The sequence below is a fragment of the Schistocerca cancellata genome, chromosome 6, assembly GCF_023864275.1.
Source record: "Schistocerca cancellata isolate TAMUIC-IGC-003103 chromosome 6, iqSchCanc2.1, whole genome shotgun sequence".
NCBI lineage: Eukaryota > Metazoa > Arthropoda > Insecta > Orthoptera > Acrididae > Schistocerca > Schistocerca cancellata.
The window spans coordinates 283283081-283301469 of record NC_064631.1 but is presented as its reverse complement, the minus strand read 5'-3'; the positions used below and the strand labels follow the sequence as shown (position 1 = coordinate 283301469).

The window sequence follows — 18389 nt, the reverse complement described above, 5'->3', positions numbered from 1 at the left end:
GCACCCTTTGTGACTGTGGCCCTTCTTGTGTTTTCCTGAGACTCTCTAACCTAAAAAACCACTCAGTCCACGCCACACAGCCTCTGCTACCCGTTTAGCCAGCTCCTGCGTATAGTGGACACCTGACCTATTCAGCGGAACCCGAAACCCAACCACCCTTTGCCGCAAGTCAAGGAATCTGCAGCCTACATGGTCGCAGAACCTTCTGAGCCTCTGATTCAGACCCTCCACTCGGCTCTGTACCAGAGGCCCGCAATCGGTCCTGTCGACTATGCTGCAAATGGTCAGCTTTGCTTTCATCTTGCAAGCAAGACTGGCAGCCCTTACCACTTCTGTTAGCCGATCGAAACCAGAGAGAATATCGTCTGATCCAAAGTGACACACATCATTGGTACCAACATAAGCAACCACCTGCAGTTGACTGCACCCTGTGCTCTTCATGGCATCCGGGAGGACCCTTTCCACATCTGGAATGACTCCACCCGGTATGCACACGGAGTGCACATTGGTTTTGATAGAACATGCTGTTCTTATTTGGATCGTCTTCCTCTCCTCCATTCTCTATTTCTTTTAAGACTGTTTCAAAACAGATATCTATGTCTTATGGGGTACTCATGCATACAGAGTTTATAAATTTTATTCTCCCTATTTTTTACTTCATTCTTTATCACTTTTTTTCTTAATTCTTCCACAATACTTTCACCAGTTCAGTCTTTTCGGAAAGAATAACTCGCATTTATCTGAGTTTTATCCAACCATGCAATCTTTCCAAAACTGTTTAACTCTCTTAGTTGGATGTACTTCTGTAATACTCATATATAGCGATTTTGTCTTCTTCTTCTTCTTCTTACTGTCTCTGTAGCTGAGATAAAATCATCCCCTTCCTGTTCTACAGAAGAGTATTTTTCCTTGCACTTTCACACCCACATTTTTGTAAATCTTCAAAGCATCTGCAGTTCTTTTGGCACCTTCATAAGGAACAGTAGTTACACCATTCTCTCTCTTCAAAATATTGCTGGACTAAGCACACAAACTGATGAGTGACCATGCAGAATTTGAGTGTAGATCACTAAATTCCTGTTTAGCACCCACACTTTTCCGTGCACTTTTGCTGCAAACTTCAAACATTGTGTAGTGTAAAACAAACATGCCACACACAGAAACAAAGCACACCATGGAAACAAATCTCAACTGTTACTTGACCAACAGTAAAGCCGTCATCACACAGGACGAGGCAGCTAACATTCATGTAAATGCAGACAGGATATCCAACATCGAGAACCAGTGCTATCAGCACATGTGATGGGTAGCAGTTGTCGGCTTTATTTGGCTCCCAAAGTATACAGTTTGTTTATGAAAGTGGGCAAGTGTAAAATTCCTACATTAGCTCTTTTAAAACACATATTTCCTCCCTTGTCTACATGCTAATCATGGTGCTCTGTCTGTGGTAAACATAAATAAAAACTTCACCAGTGTCCATGAACTTAAAGTAAAACAAAAAGAAAAGATATATGTTCTGTCACTAAGGGCATCAGCTTACAAAAGTTCACAAACTCAAACTAACTCACTCCAGAGAGCCCACTTACCAAATATTACACAATTTTTTTCTATTAATTTCATAAGAAAATCCCACAACCTTTTAGAAAGGCAAAGGTGAGAGAAAAAAAGGAAGAAAAGAAATTGATTACAGCAGGAACCCAAACCTGCACCACTCTACCCTTTGTTCCATAATGTGGCACCTGCTACCAACTACACTACACTGAAAGTCTGCAGTGAGTGACCTTGTATTTTATTTTACAGTATTCTAACGGCTTTAATTACTAAAATGTCATTAGGTGACATAATAAGTCCTAACAATAATGACATGTTTTTCATGAATCTTCATAAAACCCGAGTTATAATGTGAAAATAACAATACGGCATGTCTTTAACCACCAATATGACATATCCTGTCATTTTAACACAAATCAATCCAAAATGAATTGTTCTCGAGGCATTCAATGTGCTGCTGCCTAGAAACAGCATATATTCATAAGTTGAAGATAAAACCCACCGAATATGGGCTTCTGCTGAACACGACAAATACAAAATATCATCTCACATTCTGCTTGTGATATAGGAAACATTCTCTCTTCCCATCAGTTCCACGTTACGTGGCATGTTGCCACAATATTGCAGAACTAACTTTGTGTTTCATGTGACAAAATGGGTTCTCAACGTGAAATAGCAGGAAGTGAGATCAGAAAACACAGAGCCACTTCAATGTTAGCTTATTTGTGCATCTGCAACAGACTAGTAACTGCTACTTGCCATTACAGAGCTACTTGATAACTGCAAATACAACAAAAGGGGCAACCAAGTGTATTCTGTCATTTGTTGCCACAGATTAGTCAATCACTTTCTTATTCTGATCAAAGTATAGAAGTGAGCAGAAAGTTTGGAAAGTAGTAGTGTGGCACTAGTAGAAGTGAAGCTGTAGGGGTCACAGTTCATGCCTGGGTGGCACAGTTGAGTACTGCTCACGAAAGGCAAGATTCTGTGCCAGAGTCTCAGTAGTGCATACAGTTTTAATTTGTGAAAAAGTTTTATGTCTGTAGCAAACTGCTTTGAGTTGCTTGGTATTGTTTAAATTTGTCAAAGCAAATGGATACAATTTGAGTTTACAGTAATATGCCATGACAGATATTTTCCCTAGCAGTGTGAACAGACTCAAAGGTAGCACACAGTATTACGGTAAAAGAAATATCTCTATGTGGCCTGATTTCTTACTGGCCATTCCCAGGGAGGCTGGAAGATTATTAAAATGACAGGATTTGTTATTTTACCAAAACTCTCCTGCTCAGTTGTTGAGGTCGTATAAAGGCAGGCTGCTGAGTTTGTAATGGTTAAAATATTTACACAGCAGAATTAAATAATTGATTCAGAAATAAAATTTCCTGATCCATGGTAGTACTTAGAAATGATGTATTTGTCTGTACATAATCTGATGTACTTATGGAGATGCTGTTCATAAAGTAGCCCTTATTAAGGAAAGATCAATTAAAATGGAAAGGATTAAGCTTGTAACAAATCGTTGTTTGTTGCAGATTGGAATGAGCATGCGATCAGATAAGATACGCACGTACAATTTCCAGCGAGATACTGTAGTAGATCATCGCATACATTTCACTGTACATAACTTGAGGGAATTCTTGGAAGGTGGGTTGTTGTTGAACAACCTAATGAGGAAGCTTCAGCAGGAAGACTACAAGGAGCGGCTCTTCTCCGTGATCCACAGTTGAAAAATTATAGCCCATATTTACTGGATGGCAGTTGGTGGTATCATGGCTGGCTTGATGTTGACTGTATTGAGAAAAATTTTAGTGCCTCACTTTGCAACACTTGTGCCTTTCGTCATTGATGTCTGTGTCAAATTTATCACAAAGCACTGTGCAGGTTACAGTAGTGTGCCACATTTTTGTAATATTGTGTAGTTAATGCATTTTCACTTAGTTAATAACATTTTAAAAATCTGTGCCAAACAGGAAAGTAACAAACTGCTGATGTTTTCATTTAAGACTGGTGGCAATCTCGTATTTGATGCTTCCTTTAATCATGGGGACAATGACCTTGATATCTTGCCCAATTTACATGTACTGATAAGTTTGTCAGACTTGTTCTGTTTATTTATGGTCCAATTTTGTTTTTTGATGGCTACAGATTTATTGTTGTGACTGGTTATAAAAACAGCCCTTTAGCAAATACTATTTAAGTACAAGATTTTAACCAAAACTTTTTTTTGGGGGAACTTCATATTTAATAACTTCAGTTTACGCTGGTAGTCTGCAAGCTGTCATTGATATCTGAAAATCTACATTACTTTTATCACATGATGCTGTTGAGAGGTGCCCGCTTACTTCCACTCTTTTTTTGTGGTAGGATGACAACCAGTTACTGGTTTGTTCTGGTTATCAAACTGACAAAAAGAGATGTTGTACTACATGTTCTGTGATAAGTATGTCAGATGCTGTATTGATTTGGACATAGGTTGCAAAATAAAGAGAGCTGACACAGTTTCTTTTTTTTTCTCATTTTGTATTTAATATTTGTGGCTGTAGACAAAAATAAAATAAAAATACACATATAAAATAATTTCACTCAAAGTGGGTGTTAAGCTGGGAATGATGACTTTACAGTTGCCTGGCAACTATCATAAAAAATTAAAATAACTTATAGAAATTATTAATAATACTTAGAACAGAACAGATCATTAGTTAGTTCACAAGGTCTCCTGTCAGTGTCATCAGGAGATACCACCCCACAACAGATCCATTACCTTACATAATTAAGTATTCTGAAACGCAATCCCATTGTCTACATATAATGTAGGTGTATACTGGTGCTGTAATGACATAAATATTTACAACTGACTAACTTATAATGTTAAATTTTAATAAAATAAAACACACCAAGTTAGATATTTGAAACCGTTTGAACCACAGTAATGACAGCCAGAAGCATTTTCAATCATTAGATGCTAAATGCTGAGTTGAAGAAAGCATTAGCAGTTAAATCAGTAATTATATTTATGTCACACAGCTAAAGGATTGCAATGGACATGGATGCTCTGCAAATACAAAAATATTACTTAATTTTCACTGTTACCACGTAACAAGAATTGTGCAATACTTTCGGAGTGTCAAAGAAACTATTGCAGCTGCTACAATACCAACATATGGCTGCAATTTCAGTACACTTTAAAAAAATAATGCTGCATATTCAAAATCATCTGCAAGCATACAAAAATACAAGAGAAAAATAATAAAGGTCTCTTCTTATATGGGAAATTAATATAAACTTCCCCACTACAATAGTTCTTAAATCAACTTTCAGTTACAAGACAATGTGGTGCAATTATATCAAAGATGGTTTATGAGATTCATATTCTGCACACTGAAATTTCTTTCAGGTGTCAGTACAATCAAACCCACTGTACACAAACAATGGTGTTGGAGATTAAAAATTGGAAACTCAAAGGCAAGAGATCAGTAATTTCAGCACTGAGCTTATATACTGCAGTACAACAGCATAAGTGTTGTTGCTGCTGAAGATGGTCAGCAATAATTAAGTATACTACAAATATAACAAAGATATAAAGTGTGAAATTCCAATAAGCAACAGAGTTATTTTGCAAGCATGCGAACTACTCACACAACCGACAAAGCTGCCACCTTATCTATCGTGCAACTGTGCTTACGCAAGTAATAATAGTGCAAAAATAAACAACCTTTACAGAAGCAAAAACATCTCAGCGAATAACAACATTTATATTATTCAATTAACATCAAGTAGGCCACCAACCTGTCTCGTGCTTGAAATAACCTCATTTTTTAATGTATTTTTTAACCTAAGCTTCAACATCAGGCACACCATGTCAGAACAAGACATCATCAAATTACATTTATAAGCCTTCACACTATGCCGATGTATAATGGTCTTTTAGGAAACATACAATTATAGCTCTCTTTTTTTACAAAGAAAAAAAGCATAATTAGGGCTTAACACTCCGTATCACTGCCCATGGACATGGTCATGGAATCACATTTTATAAGTAACCCTTCCACTTAACCAACAGTTCACAATGCAACATACCTAACAGTGGTGCAACATCTGACACAGCCAGGAATATTAATGCACTTTAATTTATAGCGTGGTACATACAGCACCAGCTAGTAGACATCAACATGCACACACTAAATATGTAACAACTGTATCACGAGACAAACTGGTGGGCTACAAGAGCACCACCACTTTCTTCAACCTGCCATCTTACTTCACACTTCAGTTCACATTCGTCCCATGACACTGACCAGCCACCAGATTCAGAATTGCATAGAAAACTGTGTCCAACTCAGTAACAATTAGGTAGCTGGCTAGGATGACAAATAATATGTAAAAACATATTTCTCTGATACAGTTTTATGTGGCAGCTGCAGGAAGCGACCACATTTTTAAATGCAGATATGAAGTCAAGATTCTGTGTTTTTCTCACATAATGAAGAAAATGTCAGCGCACTATAGCAGTCTTCGTAGCCCATTCACAACAATTTTCTAACATACTGATAATCTGGACTGTACATTAACAAGAAAGTAAACAGCTGTTGCAGTACTTCAAGAGTAAGAAGGAAGTGCAAACAGAAGGGACATTTCTTGTATAGAAAACACAGTTCATAATATTTAATATTTTGAAATAACACCTATACTACCACTCTCGAAGCACAAAAAACCGTGGCAAATGCAACAGCAGGAGGGAGCTTCGAAGTTGCCCACACTCCATTTAGTCATCGAGTGGTACCTCTCAGTCACACGCTGCACAAGCGGTCACACTGAAAAATGAATTTTCATTTATTCTGTACGTCCCATTGAACAGCAAAGTAGATCTTGAAGAATTAGCCCACAACAGGGCTAAACATATGTGGCAGCTGCTCCCACACCCGCTGGTGTTGGTTGATCTTCTGGTCTTCGTTTTCCTGGTCCATACTGTCCAATGAATGAACCATCCTCTGTGAATTTACCTGAAAAGTATTTTTTCAAACTATAAACATGCTACTATACCATTGTCATGAATGTATTATAAACTAGGAACTTGTGCCTAATTCAATTGCTCAATACATACTTTATAGCATCCAATTTCAAATTCAGCTCTGTGTATACATTCATTTAGAGTTAAATATGAAATTAAGCAATGCATGGTCTGATTTTCAAATATCCTGTAAGATTCCAATACAGCTGCTATTAATGCAATAAGTCCAGTACATGTTATTAGCACACATCATTACAATGATTTTGCTTGGTAAGTTCAATGTCAAGACTTATTTTATTCTGCCAAAAAATCCCAAAAACCCATCTCCATTAAAATTTTTCTTGTGCAGAATTCTTATTTTGCCAGAAATGTTTCTTGATTCATCACTGTAGCAGGACTGGAGCTATCTATCACTTTAGTTCAGCCTTGTATCCAAACAAGTTATCACCATGCTAAAATTTCTATCCACTGTTTTGATATTATCATTAGTACCAAAGTAGAGCCAAGCAGCATAACAAAGCCAAATCAAAAATGTGACTTACAAGTCTACAAATACACAACTTTAATAAATTACACATCACACACAAAGTTCACTGATGAAAGTACCCCACATTTAAATTACATTAGTCTCATGTAAAGCAAGACTGTGGAACTTGTATGAAACATTTACTATTGCATTTGAAATATTCAGTGCTAAATTTTCCACATTTATGGCAAAGAAGAAGGTGCAGTTCTACTTACAGTATGAAGTTAAGTGTTATCTTCTCTTTTCTTTCTTATCAGCAACGGGAGAGGAAGATCTACAGAGGGACCGCTTGTTACCCCAGATGCGACAGCCATGGGTGGCTAGGCTGTGTGGAAGGGACTTCTTCGTATGGAATGGGTGACAACTGTCGAAGTCGAGGTATTGCTGGTGGTTGGTAGGTCTGATATGGACAGAGGTACTGATTTAGCCATCTTTCAGGAGGAGGCCCATCGAGGTATGTGGCTTATTGGATTGAGTAGGACCAGGTGAAGTGAATGGAGGAGAAGGTGTTGAGGTTCTGGAGGAATGCGGATGGGGTGTCCTCAACCTTGATCCAGATCACGAAGAAGCCACCAATGAATTTGAACCAGGTGAAGAGTTTGGAATTCTGAGTGTTTTGGATGGATTCCTACAGATGGCCCACAAATAGGTTGGCATAGGATGGTGTGATACAGGCACCCATAACTGTACCCCAGATTTGTTTGTAGGTAATGCCTTCAAAGGAGAAGTATACCAAGGCCTGAGGCCTTTACAGACTGAAATTCCCTCCCAATCTTGTACAAAAACAGATATCCTATGCCTTACCTTTCCCATCACCCACCACCTCCCAATGTTCCACGATCTGGCCACAAGAAGCATTCCCTTCATGACTCGGAACTACCCAGGACTGGAGCAACAGAATTACATTCTCCATCAGGGTTTCAACTGCCTCTTGTCCTACCCACTATCCTTCCCATCCCTTCCATAGCGGTATCCCGCCACTCACCGAACCTACACAAAATCCTTGTCCATCGCTACACAAGCCCTGCTCCCAACCCCTTACCTCATGGCTCATATCCCTGTAACAGACCTAGATGCAAGACCTCCCAACACAACCTACTCCAGTCCGGCCACAAACATCCCACCAAAGGCAGGGCTACCTGTGACACCAGTCATGTGATCTACAAGCTAAGGTGCAACCACAGGCTGCATTCTACATGGGCATGACAACTAACAAACAGTCTGTCCGCATGAATGGCTACTGACAAACTGTGGCCAGAAAACAGCTGGACCATCTAATTGCTGAACACACTGCCCAACACTACATTCTTCATTTCAGTGACTTCTTCACAGCCTGTGCCACCTGGATCCTTTCCACCAACACCAGTTTTTCTGAATTTCACAGGTGGGAACTCTGGAGGAGGAGGATGAGGAGATTAGTGTTTAACGTCCCGTCGACAACGAAGTCATTAGAGATGGAGTGCAAGCTCGGGTGAGGGAAGGATGGGGAAGGAAATCGGCCGTGCCCTTTCAGAGGAACCATCCCGGCATTTGCTTGAAGCGATTTAGGGAAATCACGGAAAACCTAAATCAGGATGGCCAGAGACGGGATTGAACCGTCGTCCTCCCGAACACGAGTCCAGTGTGCTAACCACTGCGCCACCTCGCTCGGTTGCGGGAACTCTCCTTGCAATATATCCTATGCTCCCGTAACCCTCCTGACCTCAATCTTCATTAGACATTGTCCTTACGCATCTAGTCCCCCCCCCCACCCCCCCATTCCACGAATGCAACCAGTCAATTTACTTATCTCCTTTTCCACTACCACCCTCTCGCCTCGCCGCCCTGCCCCACCCCAGCCTCCTCCTTACCCCCACCTGGTTGCCTCTCCCATCATGTGCTGCTGCTCACAGTCTGGCTTCAGCTGCCAGAGACTGTTGTGTGTGTGTGTGTGTGTGTGTATTTTGTATATTTTCAACAAAGGCCTTGCCCTTGTCCAAAAGCTCATTTTGTGAGAGTCTTTTTGTTGTGCCTACCTGCAACTTGGCATATCTGCTGTATGGTGACCAGCAACTACCCTTTTCATAATATTGTTATATCCCATCCTGGATTTTCCAATGTTTAAAAGTATATTAACACTTTGGAGACCAAGCCCAAGCATAGTTCAGCCTGCAACTCTTGTTAGAAAGATTACACCCGAGTATGGGTCAGGCGGTGATTTTCTCAATGCATGTTTGTGTGAGAACAACGTTCTGAAGTCTTGCAGCCTTCCCCTTGATGGGTGCTGCCATCTTTGTCAATGTCTAATATTTTGGAAGAATCATTAGTGAATGTAACAGCTGCTGTTGTGAATGGCTGAACCAATATGACTGCACTGACATAATTTCGTGCACATACTAATTAGGTTTCATTCACAGTTCGTTATAATTCTTCCACAAATACATCATGTTTGTTGAATGAGGCAAGAAATTTCAAAATCTCACAGGGAAAATATTGTTCAATAACTCACCTCACATGTTTTTATCGGGAGGATAATCATACTTTCTGTCATCATCATCATCATCATTATTTTAAAATTTATAATCTACAAGGTATGTCCACAAAGTATATTCCGATTGGTTATATAAAACAAACATCTACAGACACAGAAGAAATATTTATTGTACAAAAATCTACAACTTTTAAAATACTTTTCTACATAACTTCCGAAATTTTGTAGGCGCTTTTCATGGCGTGGCACAAGTTTTTGTACGCCTTCTTCACAGAAGGTTGCTGCCTGTGTATTCAACCATGTGGTAACATGTTCTTTCAGTTCGTCATCATCATTGAAGTGTTGACCACCAAGGACAGATTTTAGGCATAAGAAGAGATGAAAGTTGCTAGGAGCGAGGTCCGGGCTGTACGAAGGACGATCAAACGCGTCCCAGTGAAATTCCCGTAAGAGTTGTTTGGTCACATTCGCCATGTGAGGTCGGGCATTATCGTGCAAAAAAACAACACCTTTTGATAGTAATCCTCAGCGCTTGTTCCGTCTTGCACGGCGCAATTTCTTAATGATATCACAGTAACCGTCTGCATTGATTGTTTGGCCTCGTGGTAAGAAATCAACTAGCAAAATACCTTTTCTGTACCAAAAAAAACAGTGCACATGACTTTTCGAGGTGTCAAAATTTGCTTAGGCTTAACCTTCGTTGGGGATGAAGTGTGCCTCCATTCCATTGATTGCTGTTTTGTTTCAGGGGTGTTGTACGATACCCAAGTTTCATTCCCCATTACTATCCGAGAAAGAAAACCATTGCCTTCTTCAAGGTAGTGTGTCAAAAACTGAAGTGCACTGCCTATTCATTGTTTTTTGTGTTGTTCAGTAAGAATTTTGGATACCCAGAGTGAGAAAAGTTTTCGAAATTTCAGTTTTTCAGTAACAATTTCATGAAATATTGATGGGTGAGATTTGCGGAACTTCCATAGTTTGCAATAAGTGTGAACTTAGGGCTGTGCTTAATCTTCTCTTCAATTGTGTGAACCAGTTCATCAGTAACCACAGACGGGCGTCAATTTCGTTCTTCATTGTGCACTTGATCACGTCCTTCATTGAACAGTGTGACCCATCTTCTAACCATTGAATCACTCATAGCATGTTGTCTATAAATCTCGCAGATTTGCCGATGAATTTCGTTTGGTTTAACTTTCTTTGCATTTAGAAAACGAATCACATATCTGATTTCACACGCGGCGGCATTTTCAATTACGGCTGACATTATAAAGAAGCACTACAAAGCAGACGTCAGCAGGAGGGATCAGAAAATGGCGTACATGTCTTCTCCTTGAGTTAGAGCAACTGCCGCCCACTCTCGGAACTGCGATCGTAGCGCTGCCGTGGATAGAAATAGAAACGGAACTTACTTTGAGGACAACCCTTGTATCAAAGAATTAAAGCAAATATGAAAAATAAATCTTCAAGCTTAACTATTTTTAACTATGTATTACTACATCAATTAAGAACTAAAGTAAATACGAAAAAGAAATCTTGAAGCTTAGCTGCTTTTAACTATGTACCACTACATCGATTACATATGTGCCAGTAATGCTTTAAATAATGACGTAAATGGCCAGTTTCCTAGGCCAACTTTTCTTCAAGTGGCCTCTCTCCAAAGTGTTAAACACTACTTACTATACACTTCTCATCTATTACAAAAGAAAGGATAATTGACCAACTAAGAAATAAAATTATATGAGAAATCTAGACAGAAAAGAAGATCTGCAAACAAATGATGCAAAGAAGCTAGAAGAAAGAGGGGGTGGGGGGGGGGGGGGGGAATCTATGGCTCCAAAGACAAGCTGCATATGAATCTCTGAAAAGACTTCTTACTTTGTCCTTATTGCCAACATTTCCAAGATGCAATACCCTGCTGGTAACTTTGCTCTATTAAATTAACTTGGTCAACTGAGATACACTGAAGAGCCAAAGAAACAGGCACACCTGCCTAATACCGTGTGGGGCACCTGCGAGCACGCGGAAGTGCCACAACATGACGTGGCATGGACTCAGCTAATGTCTAAAGTAGTGCTGTAGATAATTGACACCATGAATCCTGCAGGGCTGTCCATAAATCCATAAGGGTACGAGTGGGTGGATATCTCTTCTGAATAGCACATTGCTAGGCATCCCAGATATGCTCAATAATGTTCATGTCTGGGAGTTTGGTGGCCAGCAGTTGTCTTTAAACTCAAAAGAGTGTTCCTGGAGCTCCTCTGTAGCAATTCTGGATGTACGTGGTGTCACACTGTCCTGCTGGAATTTCCTAAGTCTGTTAGGATGCACAATGGATATGAATGGATGCAGGTGATCAGACAGGATGCTTATGTGTGTGTCACCTGTCAGCCATATTTAGTCATATCACTCCAATTGCACATGTCCCACACCATTACAGAGCCTCCACCAGCTTGAGCAGTCCCCTGCTGACATGCAAGGTCCAGGGATTAATGAGGTTGTCTCCGTACACGTCACCCACTCAATACAATTTGAAATGAGACTCATCCGACCAAGCAACCTGTTTCCAGTCAGCTACAATCCAGTGTTGGTGTTGACAGGCCCAGATGACGTGAAAAGCTTTGTGTCATGCAGTCAGGAGTGGGCCTTTGGCTCTGAAAGCCCATATCGATGATGTTTCATTGAATGGTTCGCACATTGACACTTGTTGATGGCCCAGCACTGAAATCTGCAGCAATTTGCAGAAGGGTTGCACTTCTGTCATGCTGGGTGATTATCTTCAGACGTTGTTGGTGCCTTTCTTGCAGGATCTTTTAACGGCCGCAACAATGTCGGAGATTTGATGTTTGACGGAATTCCTGATATTTATGGTACACTCGTGAAATGGTCGTATGGGAAAATCCCCACTTCATCGTTACATTGGAGATGCTGTGCCCCATCACTCATGCACCAACTACAACACCATGTTCAAGCTCACTTAAATTGATTACTTGCCATTGTAGCAGCAGTAACCGATCTAACAACTGCACCAGACACTTCTTGTCTTATGTATGTGTTGGCAACTGCAGCAACATATTCTGCCTGTTTACATATCTCTGCATCTGAATATGCATGCATATACCAGTTCCTTTGGCACTTCAGTGGTTTCGTAGATCTTACCTAATTGATCTCAGTATGTTTAACTTATCCATTACTTGCTCTCCTGCCTTCCTCTTGCAAGGTTAATGGCTGATCAATTCAAGCTAATGAGCAATGCACAGCATCCTAATCCATAAGGTACTGCCTTATTCCCAAACAAGCTGCCCCAGCATTAATCTACACTAATAATAAATCTTTGAAACTGTTGTGTCTGGCTGCCTTTGAACAAGCTAATCTCCACAGCTACCAGATGAATTTTCATGGGGTTTTCACAGGTAATTGAAAATAGTTTTGGGCAATGCATAGGCTATATTTCATGAAAATCTGAGCATGGAAAAATTGATATTCATACATATTATAAAAATCAATGTATGTACCAAATCTCCTCCAAAATCTCTGGACCAGTTCCAACCAAACTTGGTACTTACTGTCTGCAAAAAATCGCTGGGAGGTAAAGACCTCTGCAAAAAATCGCTGGGAGGTAAAGACCACCTATCTATCAAAGGGGTGGGGGTGAAAGAGAAATGTTAACTATGATGTATGAATACCCAGATTTTATTCACTCAGTATTTGAGAACGAGAGCACTTAGTGACTTCAACAAACTTTACACACAATTCCAAACCTTTACAAAACTTTTCTGACGCCGCCTACATCATGACAAACAGAAAAAAGTTTATTGCTTACTACATTTTTGCTGTACATGCAGTAAAATTGTCGCACGCGGCCTGACATTCACATTTATTACTTCTTTATTACTAACTCTATTGTTAGCACATTCAGCAGATAGTACCCCTCTACATCTACACGGATATTCTGCAAGCCACTATACAGTTTCAACCAAACTTGGTACTTACTGTCTGCAAAAAATCTGGGTGGAGGGTACCCTGTACCACTACCAGTCATTTCCTTTCCTGTTCCACTCACAAATAGAGTGAGGCAAAAACGACTGTTTATATGCCTCCATATGAGCCCTAGTTTCTCTTATCTTATCTTCATGGTCCTTGCACAAAATGTATGTCGGCAGCAGTACAATCATTCGGCAGTCACCTTCAAATGACGGTTGTCTAAATTTTCCCACTTTTGAAAAGAATGTCACCTTCCCTCCAGGAATTCCTATTTGATTTCCCGAACACCTCCGTAAGACTTGTGTGTTATTCGAACCTACCAGCAACAAATCCAGCAGCCCACCTCTGAATTGCTTTGACGTCTTCCTTCAATATGCCCCTGTACAGATCCCAAACACTAAAGCAATACTCAAGAATAAGTCGCAACAGCGTCTTAAACAGCCTCCTTTACAGGTGAACAACTCTTTTCTAAAATTCTCCCAATAATCTGATGACCGTGGGTCTTCCCTATCACAGTTCTCACATGCTCGTTCCATTTCATATCGCTTTGCAAAGTTATGCCCAGATATTTAAATGACTTGACTGTCACGCAGGACACTAGTAATACTGTATCTGAACATTACAGTTTTGTCCTTCATATTCATTCACATTAACTTACACTTTTCCATATTTAGAGCTAGCTGCCATTCATCACGACAACTAAGCCATCGTGTATCGTCCTAGAGTCATTCAACTTTGACACCTTACCATACACCACAGCACCATCAGCAAACAATTGCTGACTGCTACTCACCCTGTCTGCCAAATCATTTATGTACACAGAGAACAACAGTGGTCCTATCACATTTCCCTGGGGCACCCCTGACAATACCCTTGTCCTGATGAACATTCACCATTGAAGACAGCATACTGGGTTTTATTTCTTAAAAAGTCTTCAAGCCACTCACATATCTGTGAACTTATTCCATATGCTCATACCTTCGTTAACAGCCTGCAACAGGGCAATGTGTCAAATGCTTTCTGGACATCTAGAAATATGTAATCTCCCTGTCGCCATTCATCTACAGTTCGCAGTATATGTTTTGAGAAAAGGGCATGCTGAGTTTCACTCAAGCAATGCTTTCTAAAACTGTGATGATTCATGGGCATAAACTTCTCAGTCTCGAGAAAGTTTATTATATTCGAACTGAGAATATGTTCAAGGATTCCGCATCCAAACCGAAGTTAGGGATACCGGTCTGTAATTTTGCAGGTCTGTTCCTTTACCTTCCTTATATATTGGAGTCACCCGTGCTTTTTTGCAGTCGCTTGGGGCTATGTGCATTATATTTCCATTGTTTCTCTACGCCAGAGATTTTTATAACTATTTCGTCAATATGGGAGCCTGTCTGATGGTCAAATGACTGTAATGTTTGTACAATTCTCCTTTGTGAACGGTGTCTTGAATGTGAAACTTAAAACTTTGGCTTTCGTTTTGCTATCTTCAACTGCCACACGAGATTTGTCAACAAGGGACTGGGTCTTAGACCCACATATGATACTGAACGTACCTACAAAATCATATCATTGTCCAACACACAGTTCATCAAAAGAGATGAGGGAAGGAGGAGATGGACAGAAAGGTGGACTAATAGAACTAAAATAAATATGTACCAGGGTAACACTGGGTACTCAACTAGTTTTGAATAAATCTATAAAATTTTACATATGGTGTTTACCACAAGAAGTATGATTTCTGTCATTTTATAACCTAACCGTTCCAACTGTTTGTCTCCACTTTACTCTTTGTATATTTTTATTTCTAGCTTATAAGGGCGGTGGCTTTTTCCATCAGATATAAAGACTTTTCTGCGTTTGAGTTGGCGTATTAGCTTATATGCTTCGATTTTACATCTAGCAAAGCAGATTGCTACTTGAGTCATAATCTACACCTGAATCTGTAATCTGCAAACCACTGTCATGTGCTTGGCAGAGGATACACCCCACTGTACCAGTTATTAGGGTTTTTGCCCATTCTATTCACATATTGAGTGCAGGAACAATGACTGCTAAATGCATCTGTGTGTGCTGTAATTAATCTAATCTTGTTCTCACAATCCCTATGTGGAAAATATGCAGGAGGCTGTAATACAGTGTATTCCTAGAATCATCATTTAAAGCCATTTCTTGAAACTTTGTAGTAGACTTTATCAGAACAGTTTGCATCTACCTTAAAGAGTCTGCCAAATCAGTTTCTTCAGCATCTCTGTGACACTCTCCCATGGGTAAAACAAACCTGTGACAATTTACACTGCCTTTTTCTGTATACATTCAATATTCCCTGTTGGTCCTATTTGGTCTGGTCCCACACACTTGAGCAATATTCTGGAATGGGACGCACAATTGCTTTGTAAGCAATCTCGTTTGTAGATTGACTGCACTTCCCCAGTAGTCTACTAATAAACCGACATCTACCACCTGCTTTACCCACAATGAAGCCTATGTGATCATTCTATTTCATATCCCTACAAAATGTTATCCCCAAGTATTTGCATGAGTTTGCTGATTCCAAATGTGACTCATTGATATTATACTCATAGTATCCTGTGTTTTTTTCGTTCTGTGATATATGAAATTTACTCCTGCCATTGTACAACTGCAATTTCACTGCAGCTTGAAATGAACACTTTACAGTATCAGTTTGCATGAGGCATCAAAATATTAGTAGTAAACTTCCAAGAATTATTATTGTCTTACCTCTGCAGGATACCTAGACCAAGGTAGCAAATCCGCCACCCGCTGATGCTGTTTCTGCTTTCCTTTGCTGACGGCCATACTGACCAATGAAAGAACCATCTTCATTCATACCTTCTGCATGGCCACACACCGGCATCCAAAAGCAAAAATGTTACATACAAAAAATAGCTACAAAGCTACAACAAAACAGAAAAAGCAGCATGCAAAACACAGTAAAACAAAATGGCACTAACATAAGACAGAAAGAGAATGTAAAAAATTTTCTCATCTCTCTGGGGCATCAACATGCATGTGACACAAAATACATTTTCTTTTGAGTGCTGTAAGTATACTTTCCAGACAAACATATTACGAGATGAAATAAAGTGTCAAACAACCAAATACAGTATCTCTTACCATTAACACTGCACTCTTGTTCACAAGGGAGAAATGTGGTCACCAGACAAACTATACATCCACGAGTTTTGAAAGATCTAAGCTCAATAATAACAACTGAGATATATTTTACAAAATTATTTGTCTCCCATCCTGTCATTTAATTATATTCAGAGAACTGTCGTAACTGTATCATTTTGGCATCAGGGACAAAAGTGCAAGTACGAGTTTTATGCATCAAAGAACACACCTCAAGACCCTTGCCCCAAATCTAACATTGTGGGGACATTAACACATCAATAATATATCACATCATGGGTGTTCTAGTTCTGCATTCTGTTGCATCCAGCACCTCCTACAGAAAGGAGGAGGTCAACACATACTGTGGCAAACGCTGGTGTGTATAGAAACTCTACTGAGATAAGAAATCCACTTCTGCTAAATACCAATGTACTATATCATGTGTATATGAGTGAGTAAGCAAAAAGGAAATTTCTTGTCTTAAAGATGGGGAACTATCCTATACAGTAGGGTAATAACAAGTCTGTCAGCAGCACGGAGATACTAACCTACAAAGGAGACAAAATCTCTGAAAATGGGGTAAAATACTCTGCAAGTATAACAGTACTCAATTTAGACTGAGTACAGACTACACTGGAGGGAATGTAAGAACATTACAAAACACAGGACAATTAGAAAACTTAAATGTATGATTTAGTGAAGAATTTGAGCAGGAAAAAGGGGAAAAAACATGTTCTACTGAGGAAAGAGAGAAAGCTGAAACAGGAGTTGTCATCCTGCTAACAAATCAAACTAGGAAATACTCATCATGTGAAAAACTACAGTGACGGGTTGATGTTCATTAAATTCCAAGGACACTGTAGTAATTCAAGTGTAAATGCAAACAAATGACCACCATGGCTATAAAGTTGAGATCATGAACAGAGAACTAAGATACATCATGGTTTAAGAAGCTAAATGGTGACTTATATAATGTAACTGGATAGATAAGAAATCTACTCATTAAGTTGCGGCAGGAGAACACACACATATAACAAAAGCACTGGAATTTGCAAGCTTTTGCAGTCAGTAGCTCCTTCTGACAGAAAAGCTGAACGGGAATGGACAGAGGTGTAGGAAAACAGCTGGTGAGGTTTAGGACAAGAAGACATGGAAAAGTTGTCCAGAACCTTGACTTTCGGGAAGACTTACCAGATGGGATGAGAACGAAAGACTGATTGCTGGGGGCTACACAGGAAAAATTTGAAAACCTGAGAGTGTATTCCAACTTACGACATTTTTGTTCAGTACCAGTTCACATTAAACATTTTTAAAATTTTGCTAGCTCTTTATTAATTTCTTTCAGGCTTAATCTGTAATTTACGGTCATATGCTTCTGAGAAAGCTCCAGTTTTTTATTACTTCAACTTATCTACTTTTGACATTTCAACTCCTTCTCCACTTCTTGAATTTCAACAGAAATTTCATTAGTAATTGGTTATGATCACTATCAATGTCAGCAGCTGTATAACTTTCAGTCCTTCATTTGAGACAAGAATTTTTGTTTTCCTGAAATATTGGCTATCTCATTTCCTTTTTCAGTTCCTTAGCATCTTTCACATGTACTTGCCCCAGGCAGAATTGATCTTTCTTCCATCTCATTTTTCTTGCCAAGGTAGAGCTTTCCTTTTACTTTTTGTTCTCTGTCTTACTTCGTGATTACACTCCTGTCTTCC

General features: G+C 39.5%; 2 protein-coding genes across 4 annotated transcripts in view; one reads left to right on the top strand and one right to left on the bottom strand.

Moving 5' to 3' along the window:
* LOC126190839 (peptide chain release factor 1-like, mitochondrial) overlaps positions 1–5247 on the top strand; it is a 73588-nt gene extending 68341 nt beyond the window's left edge. Inside the window, exon 7 of the mRNA XM_049931418.1 lies at positions 3087–5247. Within this exon, the coding sequence (XP_049787375.1) occupies positions 3087–3281 (195 nt within the window). The 3' untranslated portion in view covers positions 3282–5247. The remainder of the gene's footprint in view (positions 1–3086) is intronic.
* A 348-nt stretch (positions 5248–5595) lies between these two features.
* Positions 5596–18389, bottom strand: part of LOC126190837 (neuroglian) — an 83089-nt gene continuing 70295 nt past the window's right edge. For 2 of the 3 annotated variants that reach the window (XM_049931415.1, XM_049931416.1), the window contains exon 23: positions 5596–6554. In XM_049931415.1, coding sequence (XP_049787372.1) covers positions 6445–6554 — 110 coding nt within the window. In that variant the 3' untranslated portion in view covers positions 5596–6444. Of the gene's footprint in view, positions 6555–16278; positions 16393–18389 lie in introns of all 3 variants that reach the window. The other variant, XM_049931417.1, reaches the window with a different exon arrangement.